Consider the following 24,144-nt stretch of genomic DNA (forward strand, 5'->3'; position numbering starts at 1 on the left):
TGTTTAAATGATAAAATATTGGTGTAAAGTTCTTAACAATAACAATACTATAATGCAAACTGTATAAAGACAGGCTTTAAACGATTGTAATGAAGGTTATAACATTTGGCTCACAAATGTCAAAAATATGTTAAATAATTAAGTCTTAGCAAAGGTGTATATCTATGCCAGCTGCTTAATTAATGCCAATTGTATTGAAAATCAGGACTCAACATTATAAAAGTTATTTGATGGGCCGAATAAATCAAGTATTAACATACTGATTATTTGTATTAGTGAATGTTCAACCAAATTCATTTCTAGGATGCACGTGCCGAACGGCAGTTCGTTATAAGACGGTTGGTGGCGTTTGTCATGACACGCCAAAGTGCACATTTCAAATAATCTTTGTCCACCAGATGGAATCGTTAAGTGCAAGAAGGAGCGTACGTTATAATTCGGTGAAAGTTGTTTGTTTTCACTAACGCCACTCACCCTATTTTTGTGCAGTCCTGAAAACGCTTTACCACTGTGAGTTTTCTCTCATTATTTCTACATTCGATCATATTCGCTAAATTAATTATACATTAACTTAAAATAAATACAGGAATACCGTATTTACTCTACGTTTTCGGACGCTCTTAATTTTCGGACACCCCCCTTTATTTATCCAAAATAACAATTGTTCGTGAATCTATATTTTCGGACACACGGGTTTTTCGTCAATAATTAATGACTGTTATGTTTCGGACAGTACATTTCACAGCGCTATTTTACCATATTTCTGTCCTGTTTTCGCTTATCTGAGGACCATTCGATCATGGATGTTGTACAACCGGGTTAAGGTCATAAAACCTGGCATATGAATGCCAGGGGGGCAATTGACCATTACAATTGTGTTATTGGGTAGATTACCATGTATACCGGAAATAAGCAATCGTTTCACCCAACAGCATTTGAAATGATATCGTATTCAGGAAGCAGTATGGTTGTTTTTTATAACATTTGTATATACCATTTCAGGTAAGAGATTGCAAATAAGTGAAGTTGTAGGTTTTTTATGTAGAGAAAGAAGAGTACGGCACAATTATTGCACATTTAAACATTTATTCATTGGTTTTATTTCAATATAATAATTGCCAAACAAACATAACATATAAGTCTCTAAATTGTCGGACACTCGTATTTTTATATTTTTCGTGTCTAAATTTTCGAATACGAACAAAAATAATGTAAGTTCCGAAAACTTAGAGTAATTACGGTCGTGGTGATTGAAGTTCTGTAATATTTATTAAAGTTTAATTGCATTTTCTTTTTAAATGGAAAATGAAAAGTGAATTATAAGAAAGTGAACGAAAATTAGTTTCACCGACCTACCGTCCCTAATTTGACCGGCGATGTTTATGGGAAAACATGGCATGATATGTTTGGTAAGATTACAACTGAATTTCCATGAGAAGAACGGTAGTTCTTGCATAGTGAGTTTTTATGTTAGGCTCATGTTACAGACAGCTTTGATATTAGATTGACTACTTAAAAACTCTGAAATTCTGCAATATGGTATAAAATTGAATAATCTACATTATAGTATTTGAATCATGATGCTCGAATAGACATAATACAATTAGGAAAACAAGAGCTGTTAAACTTTAATTTTATTGATATGTCTTGCTGTTGAAACACGTCGTGATAATTAGTCTTAGGCAGGTAAGTCGTGTCAATTATTGTATTCAATGTTTAGACAGAACTACGTCCGAAAAACAAAGATGACATTTCTTTCTTTCTTGTTGAAACCGAGAAATATTTTCTCCTTACAGTTAAACGAATAAGAATATACTTAAATGGGCTCAATTTGCAGAGGAAATATATCTCTGCATTATTCCGCAATCAAAACAAATGTATTTTTTTCTTGCCGTTTAATTTGTTACAATTAAATGATATTTAAGGGTTTTATTTATTTACTATTTTCTTATTGATGAGTAGTAATTGGATTAAGAAGTGTATTGTTGGATAACACTACACAGGAATTAAGGACTTCTGCATTATTAGTTGGTAGTTGTTAGAAATGGCCGCAGGAAAAGCGATTTTAGAAGTCGCGAATTTGAGTATTCTTAATCTGAGTAGATAAAAGTTATAAGTTGAAACAATATACAACACTTTCGAAAGATTGAAGCACCAGTGAGAGTTATTCGTGAACGAAATAAACTTTATATACGCACCTTAAAATGTAAAAATGACGGGGATGTTCGATGGAAGAGTTTTCTATAAAATATTCATGTTTCGTTATAAGTAACTGTCCACTTTATTTATTAAAAAATATCGAGACGATATTGAGAAGATAAACCTATCAGGATTAGTTTTACAATAATGTCAACATTTAATCACTGAATTGTTTTTTTATGTTGTGAAAAAGAGAAAAAAACAAACTATTGTTTATTTGATGCTGTGGAACTGTTTGACTTTTCTCTGTGAGTGATTGATACGAGAAAATAATGAACTCAAGGTTTTATATTTTACTTTTATTTGGCATTTTTTTTTATTTTGCAATGTATATAGAAAGTCTTTAAATAGCAATATATGATTGACGTTTTGTGATTATAATTTTTGCTGTCTGTGGTGACGTCTTTCCAAGTTTCCGTTCTCTTGTTTCGCTGTATTGGCGTCGTCCTAAAAAGAACGCCGTTAAGCCTTTGGTACATAGACTGACTCATTTTTTTTCTTAAACCCAAATTCTTATCAGATTAACTCTTCGAACTCTACGAACCCACTTCTTTCTTTTCGGGCTTCTGTAAATATAATTCGTTTTCGTGAACTTCATATCATTTGGATAACACATTCCTGTAAACTTAAATAGTATAAAAATGATCATCACCATTTCAGTGGCATGTTTTAGCCAATATCATGAATAAAATACATAAATGTTCATTCAAAAGCAACCGTATGTACACGCGTAACACGAAATGTGCTGGTATAATATACGAATGGCAATCAATTACATGTATCAACATGCTTAATCAAGTCAAACATATGTTGGCCTAATGTATAGCAATGATTATCATCATGATCATCATCCCCTCAATCTTTATACATGTTGCCCCTTTTTGTCATTCATCTCTTCGCCATCATCGTTCATCTGAAAAATGCATATAATTTACCTTTGATCGTCGCCACTATCAACGCCGTTTTTTTTTAGTTCACACTCTTCTATGCATTTCTCTAACTCTAAATCGTCTCCTTCGAATTCAGCACACACGCCGTCGCAGATTTTTTTGTCTGCTGCACCGACACTCTAAAATTGATAGTAAGCGATAATTGGCATCTTTGATCAGCACACTGGATAATACAGATATGTGGTTTGTTTCATTTGCATATGTAACAATGTATGCTTGAATTTTGGATTATACATTATGTATATGTTCTATTACAATTCTTTATTATTACGCATGTCTTTTGTGTTTCACACATACAAATTGTGTTTTCACACATTACATAGACACTAGTGACTCTTTTACTGGCATACAGAATCTTTTTTATTTTTAAGATTGTATGTTAAATTCCGGAATTCTAGTTGTTTCCATTTAATTTTAATTTATCTGAATCACGATTGATCATTGTACAATTTTAAAATTGGGATGTTTGTGGTAATAATTATTAGTCATTAATATCATCAACATTACAGAGTAAATTAATTAAGCTATTTATACATTATTTTTAACCAATAAGTATGTGCTTACAGGGTTATTTGCCCTCGTTTCAGCTTCCTGTACTTCGTCATTGGTCAAGTCGTCTAGAAGATAAATAAAATACATCGGCATTGCAATTATGTCAACATTTACATACATAGTCATAAATTGGTTCATTAGAATCTTCCAAATTTGGCACTATTGCACTTTAATAGCAAACAATGAAAGAGCATGTTATTGTTCGTACATTGACATGTTTTGCATTTGAAAATTCAGACACCGGTATATGAGTAGGTATACACAAAATGCAATAATATACTAAACGTATATTAAAGTACTAAGGCAATCGAATAATAGTAAACGCAAGTACAACTCTATTTGAAAACCATATATATTGAACATTCGAAAAACAAACAAACATTATTGTTTAACCCATCTCACAATTCACGAGGTAAATATGTATCTGGTATCTACGATTATGTCGACATAACTAGAGATAATCAAGTAAACACAAATATAACGTTTAACAGATATACAGTTTATGCAGACATATACAAATGAGCGCAGTCTTAATGCTCAAATATACCCTTTTATACTACAGCTAAATGAGTTAATAGAACATAAAAGGACCCATACAGAAAAGATAAAGTTTTCTCCACGGATATTGTTAGATAAGGTTTATCCCAAACATATTTTTAGAACATGTACATTGGGACTACTTTTTTGGCCTTTCACCCCTGATTGCGTCATTCAGGTTATTGGGTACGCAGTCGTTTAACGAGTTAGCAGTGTGTTTGTGTGTGTTTACGATGTATAATTGTAATATTATGCATTTGAATAACAGTGTTTGGATATAAAACTGGAATGAAACTGGTGAGACTGCATTTTCGATTTCGTTAAAATGTCGAATGTACTCGAATAACGCGATTTTTTGTTGTACAATTGATGGATTAAATTTAAGTAAAGTGTCAGAGAATTGTTCTTTAACTTTTCGAAGGAAATCGATGTTGAACTAAAAGGGTAATTTCTTTGATGAATAAGTCGTTCTTTTGTTAGTCGATCAATGAATTTCTATCCACAAAGAATTGCCTGCTTACATTCAGTGCTTTAAAATGGAAAAGATGGATAGCGATGAAGAAATGTGTCAAGAATTTTAACAAGTCATGGAAGCAAATTAAATTTTTCGAAACTAAACATGGTTATTTCACAACTTCGGTGAGTAGAACAATACTAGTAGATGTTTAACTGTTTTATGTCAGTTAGTAAAAAAGTGTGTAAAAAGAAGAGTTGTTTATAGACTAAAATTAACAATATCGGCGGGGATAAATGCTGAATCATGCTTCACGTAGGTATCTACACATTTTGTTAATTTCAAGATAGCAGCCTTTTTTTGGTATTTTAAAGTGGTAAAACAAGAATTGTCTGTGTTCTACTTAAGTGTGTACCATTTAGAACGCTGATTTAATTTGAATCGAGGCGTATAGCGATATTTTGTCTCGTTACTCTTCTTTTGTGTGGAATTCTTAAGGACTATTTCGAGTTCCGTAAACGGGAAAGATCACAATTAATATTACTATGCAATGTTAGATTCAGTTAATTGAATGTGTTTTTGCTTTTATTCTATCAATTACAGACTACTATTTTGATTGCATCAGGAATAAATTAAATTAAAAAATATTGTAGGGTAAATAGAATACTATGTAAGTGTGATTGTGTACTTAAATTTATCCCACTCGTCTCAGAAAGGCTTACAAGGCTCGGCAAGCCTCGCCATGGTAACCTCTTTTCACTCGTGGCATAAATTTAAGTACAAAATCGTTCTAACATAGTATGCTCTATATTCTCGGTAACCTATCTAGGCATAACAACATATTATTAAATAGCAAATCATAATCATTTAAGAATACAAATACAAATGAATACATTCAATGGTAAGAACACGTAAGTTCTGTCAATGCGGTAATGAAGTTCATTGAACAGTTTAATTAAGAATTGGAATTCTTTTAACAAAAGCTTCTTTGATAAATGTACACACATTATACATTTTTGATTTGCCACACGAAACTAGTAACTTGTGGATTTTATATACAGTTTAATTCACCAATTGAAGCATAACTATGTTATAGTTTGTATTCATCATGAAAAAGCAATTGTGTAGCATGCACATAGTTATAAAATGTTTTGACGAATCTTTAATCGATATACATGTATTAAAGTATCACCATATGCAACATTATGTCTTTTATAACAATGAAACCATCAGGGACATCACATTAAGTAACAGCCACCGGTCCTTTAAGGAAAAACGCCTAAACACTTACGACAAAACGCACAAAATAAAAATGTATTGTGATTCAAAGTGGGTACCGTCTAGAACAGTGAAGGTGCAATCGGTCTTTACCCATCATTATTATCATACTTTCATATACATATTTTATTTCATGTTTTTGTTTCGAAACTGAAACGCCTCAATAACCATTATAACTATTTGAATGACAGAAAAACATGCATGGAATTTGCATCTACCAAAATTTAGACACATAATGTATATATCGTTAAAATAAAATCTTAGAATGATAGTTCTATTACAAAAAAATATCGCTGTTCATGTATAATATCTAAGAAAAGAATGTCGATACAAAACACGTTTATTTCTGTTAATGATCATAAGTATTAGATATTAACATATCAAATATGATTTCAAATCTATCTTACCTTTCTGGGCTCTTGTCTGCGGGCCCCAGACCAGCATTGCCGCCATCAGTCCTATGAAAAGAAGCTTCATTATGCAAGTTTGTTGCAAACTGTTACCTTCTGAACCAAAACGCGCTTTTGTATACACTTACCCTCCAAGGTTGAACGACATTGTTTACAATATGGGCGTAGTCTTACCATTAAACGTCAATTTAAATAATACTAATGTACGCAGAATTGTTTTGATGCACACTTTAATGTCCTCGTTTATATAATTTCAATCGCTTTGATGCGTATTTTTATTTCCCCGGGAAAATAATTTCCTCACCAATTTAATATTATATTAGTGTTTTTAGAACATAATGGCACAACAATTAAATAGAATTTTAATTTAATTCTTTTCATAACATCATATTCTTGAAAACCATTTATTGCAGAAAAGTTATATCATTATCATATTAAATATACATAATACACATGTTAATTAGTAGTTAATTTATGTAAATTAACGTTTATTTAATAAGAAAGAAAGGTGCATTTAAAAAGGGAGCTCTAGAGCATTACCTTTTATTGCTACAATTTATAAGAGTGAAAAATATGGTCAACGGATGAATAATAGATATGTCACTTGTTTCGCACGACTTTCGCTAATTTTCATAGCATAACAAACTATATATAAATAAATGCACATATTAACAAGATAAGAAGATATACAACAACCTAAAGATATATTTATTAAAAATCTTTTCTCGATGTAAAACAACGCAAAGTTGTATACATGAACCTTTTAAGAGTGCACGTTCCGGCAGTATCAGATTGTTAAGTAATAAATATGCAACAAATATGGTCAATCTAAAAAAGGTATTACACTATTAATGAATCGATGTATCTACATAAAATTGTCAAACAAACAATGGGTACGAAAGATCAGACTTTTGGGTGCGGAAATGTATCATCATACATATATACCACTATGATTGAATGTGGCCTGGTTTGTAATTTGGGTGTGCTTTTGTATATTTTTTTACTTAATTATTACAAAATGGACCAATAATAAATACAGTTCGTCGTTGTATTAGATGTCATATGAAATAAGTTAAAAAAATGACAAAATCGCTTTTAAAATCACGTTTCCTTTTCAATAGACTATTGCTTCAGAAAGCTCATGTTTTCGACCTGGCATTGCAGTCATGGTTACTGGGACTAAAATTAGTCTACAATTTATAATGCAATCGGATTCGAAAACATGCCAGCAAAGGAAAGGCTAAGGATGTTGCTTTCACACAAAAACTCAATGATATTCTAGTCTGCACTAGTCTGCACCTGTTTCATCTGATCAGACTCAGTAATAATTTTGAAATCTTGGAAGCATTGCCAACGTATTCTCTAATGTTTTATCTATATTACTTATAGCGCTTTTTTACCCAGTCGGAATAATTTGAAAACATCGTTATGTTTCGCGTTTTATGTTCTAGTAAAGTATTCAATCATATTTATGTTGAAATATAATAATGCTCAAACACAACCTGATATCGATTTAATATCAAACCTACATGTATTAACTTAACTATACTGAATTGAGGCTTGTTTTTATTTGAACAATGAATGTCAATGGATATAAAGTTGTCCTGTGGATCATTACCAATTGTCCGGATTATTATATGTCGATATAAATCTTTATATTTGTCATATATGAAAACGGATTAATCGACACGCATAACTTATTCTTTTTGTAAAAGAATGTTTAGTTTGTTTTTGGAATATTGATTTGAAGCATGATGGTCAAACTTCATACCTACAAGAAGAAGTCAGATCCTATTAAATATTTTTGAATAGTCATACACTACAATAACTGGCTCTAATTTGATATACTTCATAGAATGGTTAATAAAAGGCATAAACAATGTGGGAATACAGGGAGAGAAATAACAGCCTCTTGAACAATCATCAACTAGTCTGGAAAAGAAGGTTCGAGAACTTCAGGACTACCTACAAATACTTCCATATACAAATATTTCACCTGCACTTCTCTAAAAGAGATCCAGTCTGTGTATTCAAATAGTGCTATGGTAACGCTGAACGTAGTTCAAAACGCTGCAGTTCAGTTGCCATATACTAGGCCTGAAGAAAACCACATTGAACACTGTATTAACGTGTATGTTTCAGAAGAAGTGTGACAAAACTCAACAGGTCGCCATGGTGAAATGGATATGGTGTCCGTTTAGCGACCGGGAGGTCACGGGTTCGATCCCCACCGTGGGAGCGTTCTTTAGATCTCCCCTTAAAGACACCAAGTACTGGTTCTAGGCCCATGAAACGGACTCGAGAGCGTTTATATAAGCCTTTGGCTTTCGATGCAATCGAGCTTAAATAAATAGGTTTAAACTAAACTAAACTCAACCATGGTTAACGAAGAGAAAGTAGTCAAGCGCTTGTTTTCAAGTGTAAGTAATCTACACTTGTGGACGGATAAACCTTTGTCACAATATCTTCATCATAATTATCATCATTTCATTTACCGGTCCGACCGTTTTGAGGATGTGAATCGTGCCTGGTGACATGTCCAAACTAATCCAGATTTTGATGTCGTCGTTTGATGGTCGCTGGGAGGGATTCGTATTGGGGTTCAAGTGTTTGTGTCATGTTCTGACATACTCGTTGATATTGTGCTCTATAAACGAGATGAAGAGTAGTCCTCTATGACACTTGTCATAACGCATCTGTTATGCTTATGGACAAGAGCACAGACGCACATTTGCAGTTCGGAATATCAGCAAAATAATCAGTTGAGCTGTATTGGTAAGCAGAAAGTATCTTGCATATTGCAATAGGCATAAACAACAAACAAATACTTAGACGGGCTGACTGCATTTTATAGGCATTTATTTACCTGTTTCTAAGCTGTAAGCAAACAGTTTTCATTGTTGACAATTGAAAAAAATTACCGATGAGGACATAAAATGTTATAAATGTACACTTTTGAACGGATTAACCTTCGTCACAGTATCGTCATCATCATCATCATTATCATTCCATTAACCGGTCAGGTCGTTGGGGAAAATGAGGGGCGACGACACACAGATCCTCCGCCAGTCAGGTCTGCCTTGGATTGCAAGTGTTAAATGTACGTGGAGAGACGTCCACTCTTTTACATTGTCCGTCCAGTTTTCCGTCTGACGGCCTCGACGACGACCATTCTCTAGCTTTCCCTGATGCACAGTCATGAACAGCGAGCCGCGCCTGATGATGTGTGCAAACCAAGCTAGTTTTTGTCGTTTGACGGTCGCCGGGAGGGTTTCTTATGGGTCATCAAATATCAGCAAATCATATCAGCAAAACAATCAGATGAGCTGTATTGGCTATCAGGAAGTGAAGTGCTATTGTAATAGCAAAAGCAACAACAACACAAATCAAAGGGATTGCCTGCATAATTGTGCATTTAATTACCTATTTTGACATTGATAACAATAATTTTCCTTGTTGACAATTACCAATCATCATCATTATCATCATCATCAGATGTTATCGTTTGACGGTCGCCAGCAGTGGCGTTTATGGCCCAAAAAGTGCTTTTGTCATGTTTCGGACATATTTGTTGATTTTGTGTTGTACGACGATACGGAGTAGTCTTGGAAGACTCTTGTTAAAATGAAACTGATATCCATATGGACTAGAGCTCAAAAGCATCTTTACATTTTTTAATATCAGCACAATATTCGGTTGAGTAGTATTGGTTAGCAGGAAGTGTCCTGCAAAGTAAACAAGGCAAAATAAAAAAACATAGACTCAAAGGGAATTGCTGCGTTGCAAGTGCATTTAATTACCTGTGTGCATGTTGTAAGCAAAATTATTTTCTTGTTCACAATAACCGAATGTACCGGTGAGGAAATTAAATGTACATTGTATTTCTATTGAAAACAAATGTGCTTTTTGGGTAGCTGTTTGATCATGCAAAGATGTCTGCCACTCCTACAATCCGACATTAATACAAATCTTGTTTTTTTTCTTGGCAACGAAGATTTTGACCTTTGAATTGCGTGCATTATACAATTTTGTTCCTCAAGTCGTTAATTGAAAACTCAATATGTCGCTTGTTTTATTACGTCCTTAACGTATAATGTTACTCTCTGTGGGACACACGTTTGTGCCTTTTGTTATAACAACAAATCTTGTCTACCTTGGTCATTTCTGATCTTCTTTATAGGCAAAATAAATAGGCAATCGACAAACAACACAGAAATCGTATAATAAAAACCAAATCACAAAACCAGATGCAATAATTGTACACTTAAAATAACAAAGCAAATTGATTTGACCGAAACATTCTAAGAACAGGTAAATACAAAGCCGGGGACTTTATTTGTTTTGTTATGTCGACCTAACATGTTTTTGTCTTGGAATAATCAAACATTAACACAAAACTTCTTACCTTTATTGGTAGTGAAATTAAATTAACATATAGCCAAGTAGCATATTCTCAATGAAAAGGTTTTACAGAACGGGAGAGAGCAGGCATTATCCCTGACTGATGCCCACTGATGTCCATCTGTCCATAGAGAAGTACTGGTGGCGTTTTCGAAGAGGTCTTGGATGACTTGAACCAACCATTCGTCAAGTTTTAACCATCTCAGAACCTGTCATAGGCCATCATGCCTAACTCGGTGGAAAGCTTTCTTAAATCTATGAATTTGTGAAAGAGATTATGTTGTTGCTGCAGATGTTTCTCAATGATAACTCTGAATTTGATGATCTGTAACACTGAGCTCTGAATACAATCTGCTCTTCCGCAGGCAATTTCTCGGCCTTGCTTTTCAGTAGGTTGAGGATAATGTGTACCTTGACTTTGCAGGTATGGCTGATGGAGCTGATGGTGATGTTATTCTGGTTGATGTACTTCTCATGCCTCAGCTGTCTCCTTTTGTCCCACAGGTCCATATTGTCGATCGTCACTCCTGTCTGACCAATAAAGTTCGTCGGCCTATGGCAGCATGGCTTCCTTCATTTTGTTGGTAATGCTGTCGATGTCATTGTCTAGGATGTTTAGGTGCTTGAAATGTCCCTGATATCTTTAAATATTATAATTTCTCAATTCAAATTTTCGACGAATGACACAGATAGATGGATAGACGTTTATTTTTCTCCATTCATGGAGAGCATAACATATAATTCAGCAAGGACGTACAATCGAGTGTATACACATACAAAAGATCAAACTGAAACAACTCAATACAGCCATTAGATTATTTACAAAGATAAGTTTAACATAACTAGATTATAGAAAGATGATAAATAATTGTTAATTCCTAAGGAAAAAAATCACATTGAAGTAATAATTATCACCTTTTTTCAGTGTAACTTATTCGCCGAGGATATGTCTTCAAGCGAAAACGAAAATAAAAACATAATAGACGAATATACTTAATATTTGTCACAGGTTTTGACTTCCACGGAAGACTGCTTTATAGTGTTAAGATACACTAACATAGATTGGATCGACATGTCAAAATATGTGTCATAACAACAATAACAAAAAACTGGCTCAGAGCGTCCAACACTAGTTTAGGATGCTATCAGCAGCTTTGCACAATCTAAAATGCCCAAAATATGACTAAACAGTTTCCGAAATCATTTTCTGCAGCGATGCACTTTGTTCTAAGCCATTTAAGTGAATGAAGCGCGAAAATTCCGCTATTCCGATGCATTCAATTAAAATTGTCCATAAATATTTTCGCTTATCCTCTAGCAAGTGACAATAACACAGTTTATAAACTACGAGATTAACGGTTTTCAAGCAACAATGTCTGCATTCTCGTATTTACTGTCTAGATACAAACATACCTATGCTATTCAATATTGTTTTACACACGTTCATTATTTTGGGATTGGTTTTTGCTACTCTCTATAAAGGGGAGTCATTATTGGAGTCTATTACAAGCGCAGTTACTTCCCATTGATCATTGCCTTTGATGCGACTCTGTATTTCGTTCTTTATGTTCATTACGGCTTGTCGCTCAACTATTTTCTTCCATTGGTGCTTTGTGGGGAAATTTCCATCTTGGACGTATGAGTGTAAGACGTTCATTAAGTCGTAATTTTGTAGTATCCTGTATGCATCAGGGATATATATGAGGGATTGACCTTCTAGTTCAATGTGGCGTATCAGTCTATTATTAAAGATATCTTTCGCTAGGTATTTAGGCTTTAGTCTGCATATTTAGCCGAAGAATGTTAGTTTTCTGATTTCCAGTTCATTCACTATCGGAACGGTTTTAACGGTTGACCGGCAATAATCTGTTGAGATGTTTCTGTCATACCCTTGCATGTGTTTCAGGCACAAGTTCTGTGCAATAGAAAGTTGTAAGATCACTTTGCGAGTTGTTGTTCCATAGCTGACAGCCCTATAAGGCCTTGGGGATAGCAGATGAGTTGAATATTGCTGAGAGAGTTGGTGGACTCAGTCTTTCAGGCGCTACCACTTTAGAGCACAAGCTCATGTATGTTCCTCTCAGTCGTTCGCATGCATCATGAATCGCATTATTAGTGGTCGAAAAAGAATTGCATTCAATACCAAGATGGGTATACTTGTCGCTAGCGGGCAGACGTTCATGCCCTAGATAGAAGGTTGAAGTCTCTTCTGTCTTTTTATTATATACTAGTACGGAACACTTCGATGCATTATAAAGAAACCTCCACCTATTTGCATATTCATAACAAATCTTAAGCATCCTCTCCAGATCATTTTAGAGTATGATACTAGAACCATGTCGTCGGCCACGGTAGGCGAAGCCATATTAATGTCATAAATGCACAGGCCATTACCATTCTCTTCAAGTTTCTCTATCAGGCCATTTATGTAAACGAGATACAACAGCGGCGAACTTTTGCCTCCCTGATGGGTTCCTTGCCTGATCGGAAGTGGTTACGAGATCAATCCCCTATGGCGAACGCGGCTTGTAGAGTTGCGATACATTTTACGAAGTGCGAGAAGGATGTTAGTATCAATGACTGGATCAGGATCATAAACACCGGAAATTGATAAAAGTTTGTGAAATAGTCCATCGGTCAAAGGCCTGACGAGCGTCCAGGAAACATAGATATACACTTGATCCCAGTTGCTTGGTATAGTATAGACATTCGCGGAGACTAAAGCTAGTTATTATGCACCCAAGCCCGTCCTGAAATCCACCTTGTAACTTTCTGATAGAGGCGAGTATACCGTCCTTGCACCGGCTTAATAAAATCGATTCATACAGCTTTAGCAGCGTTGACGATAGTTTAATTGATGTGTAATTACTAGGCTCGTCTCGCCGCTCTCGCCCGCCTTAAAACAGTGTAATAATCTCGCCTTCCTTCAGTTTGTCAGGTACAGTTCCGCTGCGCAGCATAACTGTAATTATGAAATTATGAAACTGCGATAATGTTCCTGCCATACAGCATGTCTTCGTGGTAAATTTCATCGGGACCACAGGCCTTTCCTTTAGATAGCTGATTTATACTAGACTCAACCATTTCAGGTGAAACATAAACATCTTGAGACGGCGACATGTTATTCAATGCCTGCTCCACTTCCTGTCTAACAACATACTCCCAGTGTGCGTCGAAGTCCGGGGAGCTTGAAGGGATGTACAGGTCTTTAAAGTATTTCGCCCACTGCTCCGTTATTTCCTCACGGCTTCTGTACATCTTACCATCGAAGTTGATGCCACCTCCTATGTCGGCACCGGATCCCAGTTTCATTGAGTTTACTGTCCGCCAGAAACTCACACTGTCATTTACAGAGTCATGTTCGAGTTTATGGTCAAGTTCTGTCATAAATTGCTCACCGCACCGCCGCATAGCCCTCCGGAAATGTGCTTTAACCGCTTTATACTCAAGATATTCCTTGTGCTTTGCGCCCCGTGGTCTACCAGCGCTGCACCACGCGGCACGTGACGAGCTCATATGCACATGTAGTTCCGTGAGCTCTTCGTCGCTGTAATACAAAGGAACTAACCTTTTTCTATGCAGCCCAAGATGTCATTAGAACAAATGTTCTGACCAACGTTCATAAATGAACAATAAATGTAACATGTAGATTTATAACAAGGTTTTACTACAGCCATATAAGGATAAATTTCCCACCCCTGGCGGCCACATTTTTTCAACAGACCGGAACGATTTTCGAACTCATCCAACATATCATTAAAACCAATATTCTGACCAAGAAGTTTAATGAAGATTGGACACTACATGTGACTTTAAGAGTGTTAGCAAGTTTTTATTATAGACATATAAGGCAAAAAGCTCCGCTCCCTGACGGTCATGTTTTTCAACCAATCGGAACCATTTTCGATCTCGTCCAAGATATCATTGGGGCAAATCTTCTGACAAAGTTTCATGATGATCGAACAATAATTGTGACATCTGGAGTGTTAACAAGATATTAGAAAATGTTATCAATATTAGAAAAAAATATATTAAAGCAACCGAGACCGTTTTCGAATTCGGCACACATCTTCTGACCAAAGTTCATAAAGATCGGAAATAACTGTGGCCTCAAGAGTGTTAACAAGATTTTACTTTAGCAATATACGTAAAAATGCCCCGCCTCCTGGCCGCCATGTTTTTTAAGCAACCGGAAACATTATCGAACTCGTCCAAGATAACATGGGGGTAAATCTTTTGACCAAGTTTTATGGTGATCGGACAATCAATGTGGCCACGAGAGTGTTAACAAGGATTTACTGTAGCCATTTTGGGAAAAATTCCCCGCCCCTTTCAGGCAATATTTTTCAACCAACCAGAACCAATTTCGAACTCATCCAAGATATCATTGGCACAAACCTTCTGACCAAACTTCATGAATACCAGACAATAAATGTGGCCTCTAAAGTACATTTTTTCCGAAGAAACTCGTCACGACCAAACATCATTTCTGTAGGATCATCTATACATAAAGGTCATTTTACTATACAATTTTATTGCTATCTACCCAGTGATTAGAGAGGAGTTGAAGCACGAATTTGACGGACTATATATGTCATACTAAAATTACAGACAGAGGACCGTAATTCTTCCAAGACTTGTGGCAGCCAAAATTCATTATGATATATTAATCATTTCTGGCGCAATATAGATTCATACGATCATAATTTGAATGTTACATTTGATATTTGGCAATGGCACAAAAAATTATTGGTTCATGTTAAATAACTTTGCTAGATGAAAATGATGTAAATTTATCTTTAATATGCTGGACTGAGAAATTCTTACTAATCCAATGTCGTGCCTGCCATGACAATGGTGGAGTTAATTGATTAACATTAAAGAAAAAAGGAAACTGGTAAATAAGCATTGTTATTTCATCGAAAACATGTTTTATATATTTCCAAAACTGTGAGATGTGTATGACGGAATGACGATATTTTTTATTGTCGCGAAATTGAATGATATTCACATATTCTAGTTCTCACCGTAGGATTTGGCGGAAGCGTCAAAGCAGCGCCTCCTCTGACGATGGAGCACCGGAAGTAGTGGTAGACACTGCAGACAAGCCTCCTACGAAGCGAGCCTGCCTCCAGGAGCAGTCACCAGTTACAGGTGGGAATTTTTCAAACATTTACCGAGGAAGGTTTAATGGACACTGTTTTGTTTCACGACAGGTTATATACGGCCCCCGCCTTTTTGAGGTGTCGCAAGATATTTCAGGCCGTGAATTTGCTTGAAACGGAATTCTTATCCTATTACAAAAAATGACGTTACTCTTGCGGAAAAATTATTTTTAACATAATTATATTTCAAATAAGTCCACGTGTAAAAAGCTATTCTGTTCTAAACATTATGTTTTGAACAATGTTATAAAACCAGTTCTATTGTTTAATTAAAAATGAAAATGCGTTTATTCAGAGACGTCTAAATACGAATATGTTAATACAAAGAGCTTTATGTATACTACATTACACGATAAATATTACAACAACTATCGCAAATTTTAGCTCGTGTCCGCGGCGTTCATATTTACTCCTTTCACTGGCGGTCAAAGCTATACGTTTTGCGCAGAGAAGGCTATAGATTTGAACAAAAAAAGTCGACCACGTGGGGCCGGGACCCCTTCACGTGGCGGAAGGATCAGACGTATGTCAGGCCCGCCACGTGTTACACGTGGAAGAGGCTGGACCCTTAGAGGGCGGCGAATGCGCGCTGCACATGTCGACATCATACGGTATTCACGAATTTCATTGAAACTGTGAAATATTTTAATTGATGGGTAAGATTAAATTACCTTATATTAGTAAATGATCAATTATAAAGATTAAAAATATAAAAAAGTTTTGGACTGAGACTTTTGTTGGAAATTTATTAATGAAATATTGTTTAATAGAGATTCGTGAATACCGAACACCCGGTAATCCGGATACTTCAATAAACGGATGGCACTTCGATAACAGAGAAAAACAAAAAGCCACGACAAAAAAGAGAAAATTTCATGAAAACACTCATCATAAACTGGATTCTAAATACGCATTCCAACAAAATATAGATACTCAAAAATAAATCAAGAACTTATACACTATTCCAATATTCTATCAATATGTCAAATAATGTTAAAACCTGATAAATTTGTAGTCTACTAACGTTTTAAAGGAAATTCAAATGTTAAAATAGTACGGTGCCAAATGTTCATGGACACTTCATTAAAAGAGTGTTCAATGTGTTGAAAGACTCCGTTATCAGACGTGTCCTTTATTGGGAATCAAAGTGTTTGCAACACCATGCATACCACTTATAAAAACATCCTCTTCGTTCATATTTCATTCAATAAATCTATTTCATTTTTTTGAATCTCATTAAATCCTCTACTTGCTGGGATAGCATACAATTTCTTGCAATATTTCCAAGTACTTTATATTGAACTGTACTGATCATCCTGGTCATGCTTTTTTTCGACGGATTTTATTTTGCAAAAATAGACCATTATTCCGTGAAATTCTTTCTTTACAATACATCGGCTATACGATTTAACAATTCCAATATGACCCATGTGTCAAAATTTTATTTTCAGGATATACGTTTAAAGAAAACTGAGGAATGGGGCTCTTACGCGTGGCTTCTGGCAAAGTGTCGTCCGTATATCGAATTAAATTGATGACATATGTAGATAAGTCCGATATTTGCATTTCAGTAAATAGCTTTAGAAATCAGTATTACATTATTGCATTGTATTTATCTACTAGGTACATAGTTTATTCTACATCCATTACCTGTAGGTAGGCTATATAGGAAACACGGATTTTCGTCATTCTGTCAATAAACTTGTCCACCGCGCCTTCTCCTGCATAAAATATAACAAGAGTCACGCTCAACTTAACCATACAGATTCAAGTTCAAATGAAAAACTTGATTTTGAATTAATGGGTTGTCCAAACTTTATTATCCACTTTCATTTAAGCATAGTTCGTACTTCATAACCAAGTGTTCACGTATATGATATGGGTGTGTAACGTAGATAAAAAAACGTTAATTTCTGGGTCAAGATATACTTACAATAGAAGTCAAAATGTCAACTACAGAGTAGGGCCTGTCCAGTTTATAACGTATTAAAGCATTAATAAGTGTGAAATAACGTTGATTAAATGTAACACATTTTGTATTTAGTTTTTGTTCAATAAATAATGTACTGGAATTTCTTGAATATTTCTCCAGATTATTATTTCCCACAAATAGTGCATGGCTCACGTACATGTTCCATGTTTGTCTGTTAAAGGTTATGGTCACAATTCAAGTTCGTAGGAAAGTGTTATGTATAAAGTCCTTGAACGGTTTTAATAGGATTTCCGTTAATGATCCCCAACATGACCTACTCATGCATGTTCAAGTTTGATATAACAGTATAAAGTCAATAAGTATAAAGTAAATAAAAACAATTTTTCGAGATATGCCTTTTACTGAGTAGATTGTTGAATGGTACAAAATATGCATAGGCCAAGGTCCGATTTAGATATAGCAGTGGGACGGGGATAAGAGTGAATGTACAATGATATATTTAGGTACGGTTACTGTTTTTGTAAGTAATTTAGTTAAAAGGATACTTCAATTAATTGTTAGTAAGGTAGTAAGTTTGATTTAGTCCATGATTTGGTCAAATAAGTCAGTTTGTTTAATATTTCGTTAGTTCTTAGAACTGTTTATAATTGCAATAAATTATGTCAAATGTAAAATGCTTGTTGGTATTTCTGTTAGTGCAAAAAATCGTGTTTGCTACTTAAAAACGATGCTTTTGCTTAATATCTCTTCCGATTTGTATTAACCATAGGAAATTAGCATAGAGCTGGTGTTAAATGCAAACTTTAACAGACTCACACCACTCCTCAAGAAAAACTCAAATCTGTACGGAGCACCCGTCTAAAAAACAAATATGCAGCAAGACATGTGTACATAGGACACGGATGTCCACACCTTTTATAAGACGGCCAAAGGCACTTACCTGAGAACCTAAGAAACTAAACTACTGTGGGAAGAAAGTGTTGAAAATGTTTCCCCAAGGCATTATAAAAAACTGCCACAACACATGGCTGCCATATTTTAGAACAAATTGCTCTCGTTTCCGATCTCAGCCCAGATCTCATCAAAACGATTAAAGACCAGTTTCACAATTTTACGATTGTTGCTAGTTTAAGATATCACGTGACGCGTCGAATTTCAGAACGAGGCTGAACGTGTAACTTTCTTTGGCAGAGACTATCGATGACTTTCTTTGGCAAAGACTATCGATGATTTTATAACAGTTGATTGTTATTGTTTACATTCGGGGTTTTCATGAGTACTGACACTGGTTTCAATAAAGTCAAACATATGCATTCAGGCATCTGTTTAGTCAAATTTATAAGTAATGATATGATAAACATTTTAACATTCGAACACATAAATAATAATTCAACAACATACTATTTAGTACCTTAGTGTCAACTTATAAATTGTATTTTATCTTTATAATAATACGAGTTACCCATGACCTTCTGAGTAAAGATGTTGTGAAAACTAAGCATTATAGGTAATGCCTAAATTGTGAAAACAATATGAACATGTTCATATATAGTAATGGGCCACTTCTTCAAATTCACTTCCAGCATAAAACATCTAACGAACGAACGCGGTCAGTCTGTACTGTGCTTTGAGGGTCACTCGTACGCCCATGAGCACACGTCTAATTCTACAATACGGTGGCATTGCAGTTAAAGTCGCCCCGATTTCAGCAAGGTTTTGCTAATTACAAATAACAGTGTAAGTCGATATATTCGTATAATTTGTAACGATTTTGTGCTCGTGCTCACGAACAATTCTTAAAAATAGATACATTTTTTAAATAAAAATATAGGAAAAAGTCACACAACTTTAATAATGACACTTTAACAATGCCCAGAGTGTCATATTTATTAGGATTTAATGGGATAATAATTACCAGGATCAAATAAGAACCAATGTCCGGGCTGTCAAAATAATGTTAGAACCATTGTCCGGATTGTCAAAATAACGCAGGAACGATTGTCCGAGTTGTCAAAATAACGTAGGAACATACTTTAACCTTTGTCAAAATTAGCATTGGAACGAATGTCCGTCATTCACTTAATAAATATGTTTAATATTGCTGATATCTTAACAGTATTTAGTTTCTGACAATCTGTCAGGACAAATTACTTTCAATTTGAGTGTTTTTCTCCGTTCAAGTTTTCTGATCAATGTTTAAAATTGTCACGTCAAAGGGTGTGATAATTCTTTACTTTAGCCACATAATAAAAACTGCCAAGCCTAATGGTGGCCATTTTTGCCAATTGATCGGATCCATATCTCTCTCGACGGAGAAATCATTAGAACCAAAATGTTCTGATGCCTTAGTCACAAATAATCCGATCGCCGGCCGATGTGTCCGATCTCCAGGCATCGGGAAGACTGGACACGTCGGAGCCGTCCGCCGTCCGATGAGTGACAAAGTATAAAACCTCAGTCACAAATAGACACCGATCACCGTCCGATCAGCGGCCGACGTTGTTTTTTTTTCGCTCATCGGGCTGGCGCCGGCCGATGATCGCACGCGCGTCGGGTCATTTTGTAGCATCGGGCGGCGTCCGGATTAATTTTTTTATATCACAGTTTGTTTTACCCGACATCGGGCCCGGGAAGGTATCGAGTTGAGATCGAAAAAAGATCGGACGATCAACGAACGGCGTTCCCCCTGACATCGGATTCATTGTACGTGTATCATAACGAGCATCGTTCGGCGTCCGTCGGGCATCGTGCGGAGGCCCTCCGGCAATCTGGGAAATACCTTTACTTTTGCCTATACACGTTCAATGAATCCGATGTCGGGCGATCGCCGGGCGATACCCGTGCGTTGATTGTCCGATCTTGTTAAGATCTCAACTCGATTCCTTCCCGGGCCCGACGTCGGGTTAATTTTTAAGTGAGACTTAAAATTAATCCGGACGCCGCCCGATGCTTTAAATTGCCCGGTTTCCGTGCGATCATCGGCCGGTCGCCAGCCTGATGAGCGGAAAAATACGTCGGCCGCTGATCGGACGGTGATCGGTGTCTATTTGTGACTGAGGTATGAGCAAGCTTCATGAAGATTGCACAAACAAATGTGCATGTTTTCTCACGTGTTTTCTTGTTGTTGACCCAACTTGAGTCTGTTTCAAATGTTGCAGAGTATTATTGGGACAAATTTTTTGACAAGTGTAAAAGTAATTGAAATGAATGTGGACTGCAGCGTGTTCTCACGCTTTCTTTTTTTTTAGAAAGTCACGGAGCGTTCGAACTAGGTCAAGATGTCATTTGGGTAGGAAGAGACTAAACATCTCAATCCCACAGTATATCTATGTGTAGCCACCGGTATTTAAGATTTTCTTAACAAATGCTTATAAATCAATTGTGTGTTTGTAGTTAAAAAGTGAAAACCCTTTGTACGTTCTTAAAGGGGCTTAGGTGCACTGTAAACGCTCTCAGGTGCATACATTAGGATGCTCGAGTGCTTATGCTTACGCACTTAAACGCGGACAAATGCGTAAGTCGATTTGCTTAAGAGCCACCGTCACACGTAAAAACGCTCCCGTGTGCTCTTTGCGCCGCTTACGGTATTATGCTCACGATTTCACGTGCGCATATTATTAAGTTAAGTAAGGGCCGATTATGTCGAGATTTTAAGCCACTGTTAAATTATTCATGGCTAAAGTTTAGAAGCAATTTTACTTGCAATTAAAGGCCTACGGACGAACTTTGGTATAAGGTACGTTTACGTATTAATAGTTAATAATGAGGATATTTGTGCCATGAATGAGTTCATCGACTGTTATCTAATCTATGTTTGAGCTAGAAAACAAACCATGGTTATAAGTAACGCAGAGCTATTTTAACTGGTCCCATACACATACAATTCTTAACTTTTACTGGGAAAAGTTCATGTACACAAGTTAATGTACATTTCATCGCACATCCAAAAATATATTATTATAACCACGAGACCGTACACTCAGATACACATGTTTTTTTAATATTCATCACATCACGGTGTCCTAAGCATCTTCAATTGTTACCTAGACCTCGACACCGGGCTCAATGCTGATGGACGTGATCTGCTTGACAATCTCACTAGGGCTGTGCAGATCAATGAGGCGCTTGTCAATCCTCATCTGAAACTTTTTCCAGTTGTTCTCTTTACAACAAAACTTAGACCAATTTTTGGGGTGCTGTTATTTCAACTAACGGTCGATGGGCTCTTGAATCCTAATTATGGGCTAGCAAAAAGTAATTTTAGTCAGTTGTAAATAATTATACCTTCATAATACCTTCATTATGGTGTGTACATTTTTGGGATTCGAATAAAAACATATTAAGAATACATTTCCACGTTATAATAATTAAAGTAGTTAATAAATTGAGCAATCTCTATTAAAATCACTAAAGCCTTAACACAAGTTTATAATATCTTTGCAGCAGCTTCATTGATGCCCAGTTGTATTGATAATCCGAACACAACGCTATAAAAGTAATTTGATCGGTCGAATAAATCAAGTATTAACATACTGATTATTTTGAAAAGTTAATGTTCTATCGTATTCATTTCTAGGATCATGCACGTTCCAAAGGGCAGTCCGTTCCAAGACGGTTGTTGGCGTTTGTCATGATAAGTCAAAGTGCCAATTTCAAAATAATCTATGTCAACTAAGTGGACTCGTTAAGTGCAGGAAGGAGCGCACGTTGAAATTCGGTGAAAATTGTTTGTTTTCACTAACTCCACTACTTTTGTGCCGTCCTGAATACGCTTAAACACCGTGAGTTTTCTATAATTATTGCTACATTCGATCATATTCACTTAATTGATTATACATTAAAAGAAAATAAAAACAGGAATACCGTAATGACTCTAGGTTGTCGGACACGCGAAAATGTTGCCCCCCCCCCCCCCCCGTATTTAGCAAAAAAAAATTTCGTGACTATATTTTCGGACACACGGGGTTTCGTCCATAATTAATGACTGTAATGTTTCGGACAGTACATTTTATAGCGCTATTTTACCATATTTCTGCCGTGTTTTCGCTTATCTGAGGACCCATTGATGATGGATGTTTTACAACCGGGTTAAGGTCATAAAACCTGGCATATGAAAGCCTTGGGGGCAATTGGTCATTACAATTAAGTTATTGGGTAGATTACCATGTATACCGGTAATAAACAATCGTTTTGCCCAACAGCATTTGAAATGATATCGTATACAGGAAGCAGTATGGTTGTTTTTTATCACGTGTGTATATACTATTTCAGGTAAGAGATTGCAAATAAGTTAAGTTGTAGTTTGTTTAAGTAGAGAATGAAGAGAACAGCACAATACAATTATTTTACATTTAATAATTGGTTTTATATCAATAGAAAAACATAATATTTAAGTCTCCAAATTGTCGAACACTCGTATTTTTAAAATATTTTTCGTCTCTAAATTGTTGGATTTGTAAGATTTATTTAGTTGAATTGCATTTTCAATTTTTAAATATAAAATGAAAAGTTATGTTTTTTTAAACGTTAAGGACAATTAGTTTCACCGACCTACCGACCCTTATTGTGTGCGGTGAAATTTGTGGGAACAGATGGCATGATATGTTTGGTAAGATTACAACTGTATTTCCATGAGAAGAACGGTAGTTCTTGCATAATGCGTTTGTATGTTAGGCTCATGTTGCATACAGCTTTGATATTATACATTGACTACTTAAAATCTCTAAAACTCTGCAATATGGTATACAATTGAATAATCTACACTATAGTATTTGAATAACGTACAAAGTTGTTTGTGTTATTAATAACTACAATTGTAGAACATCGCTTCGTGTTGCAGATTGTAAGGATCTTAGATTTTTTAATATTGAATATAGATGTAAACAATTGCGAGTTAATCATGTATACAAGCATTTTAACAATATAGCTCCCAGTTATCTGCACAACAATTTTACTAAATGTAGTGATATCCACTTGAACGGGACTAGATCTAATGATAAGGGTGATTATCACGCACATCCAGTTGATCCTTTTACTTCCAAATCTTTTTACTATAATGCAATAAAAGACTGGAACAACTTGCCACACAATATACGATGTACACAGTCTGAGAATACGTTCAAAAAACTTGTTAAGAAGCATTTATTAGAAGAAATGGATTTAGTTGAGAAACTAGAGTATCTGTATTAATAGCTTGTTATCATTTTTTTACATATGAATACCATATTGTAATACATTTAAAACTGTAAACCATATTGTAATACAT

General features: G+C 35.4%; 2 protein-coding genes and 1 long non-coding RNA gene across 4 annotated transcripts in view; 1 reads left to right on the forward strand and 2 right to left on the reverse strand.

The window, feature by feature from the left end:
- LOC127879187 (prophenin-2-like) overlaps positions 1-24,144 on the reverse strand; it is a 196,579-nt gene that overhangs the window by 46,746 nt on the left and 125,689 nt on the right. The gene's annotated exons all lie outside the window — the stretch shown is intronic.
- On the reverse strand, positions 2,484-6,528 carry LOC127879194 (uncharacterized). The gene is made up of 4 exons (XM_052425892.1): positions 6,378-6,528; positions 3,714-3,766; positions 3,135-3,268; positions 2,484-2,765 (listed from the first exon to the last, which is right to left on the reverse strand). The coding sequence occupies exons 1-4, from the start codon at positions 6,445-6,447 to the stop codon at positions 2,699-2,701; spliced, it is 324 nt and encodes a 107-aa protein (XP_052281852.1). The 5' UTR covers positions 6,448-6,528; the 3' UTR covers positions 2,484-2,698.
- LOC127879195 (uncharacterized) lies at positions 4,423-18,541 on the forward strand. The gene is made up of 3 exons (XR_008048964.1): positions 4,423-4,877; positions 15,814-15,935; positions 17,398-18,541. It is a non-coding gene; the product is annotated as an uncharacterized LOC127879195 (long non-coding RNA).

This window comes from Dreissena polymorpha, chromosome 4, assembly GCF_020536995.1.
Source record: "Dreissena polymorpha isolate Duluth1 chromosome 4, UMN_Dpol_1.0, whole genome shotgun sequence".
Lineage (NCBI taxonomy): Eukaryota > Metazoa > Mollusca > Bivalvia > Myida > Dreissenidae > Dreissena > Dreissena polymorpha.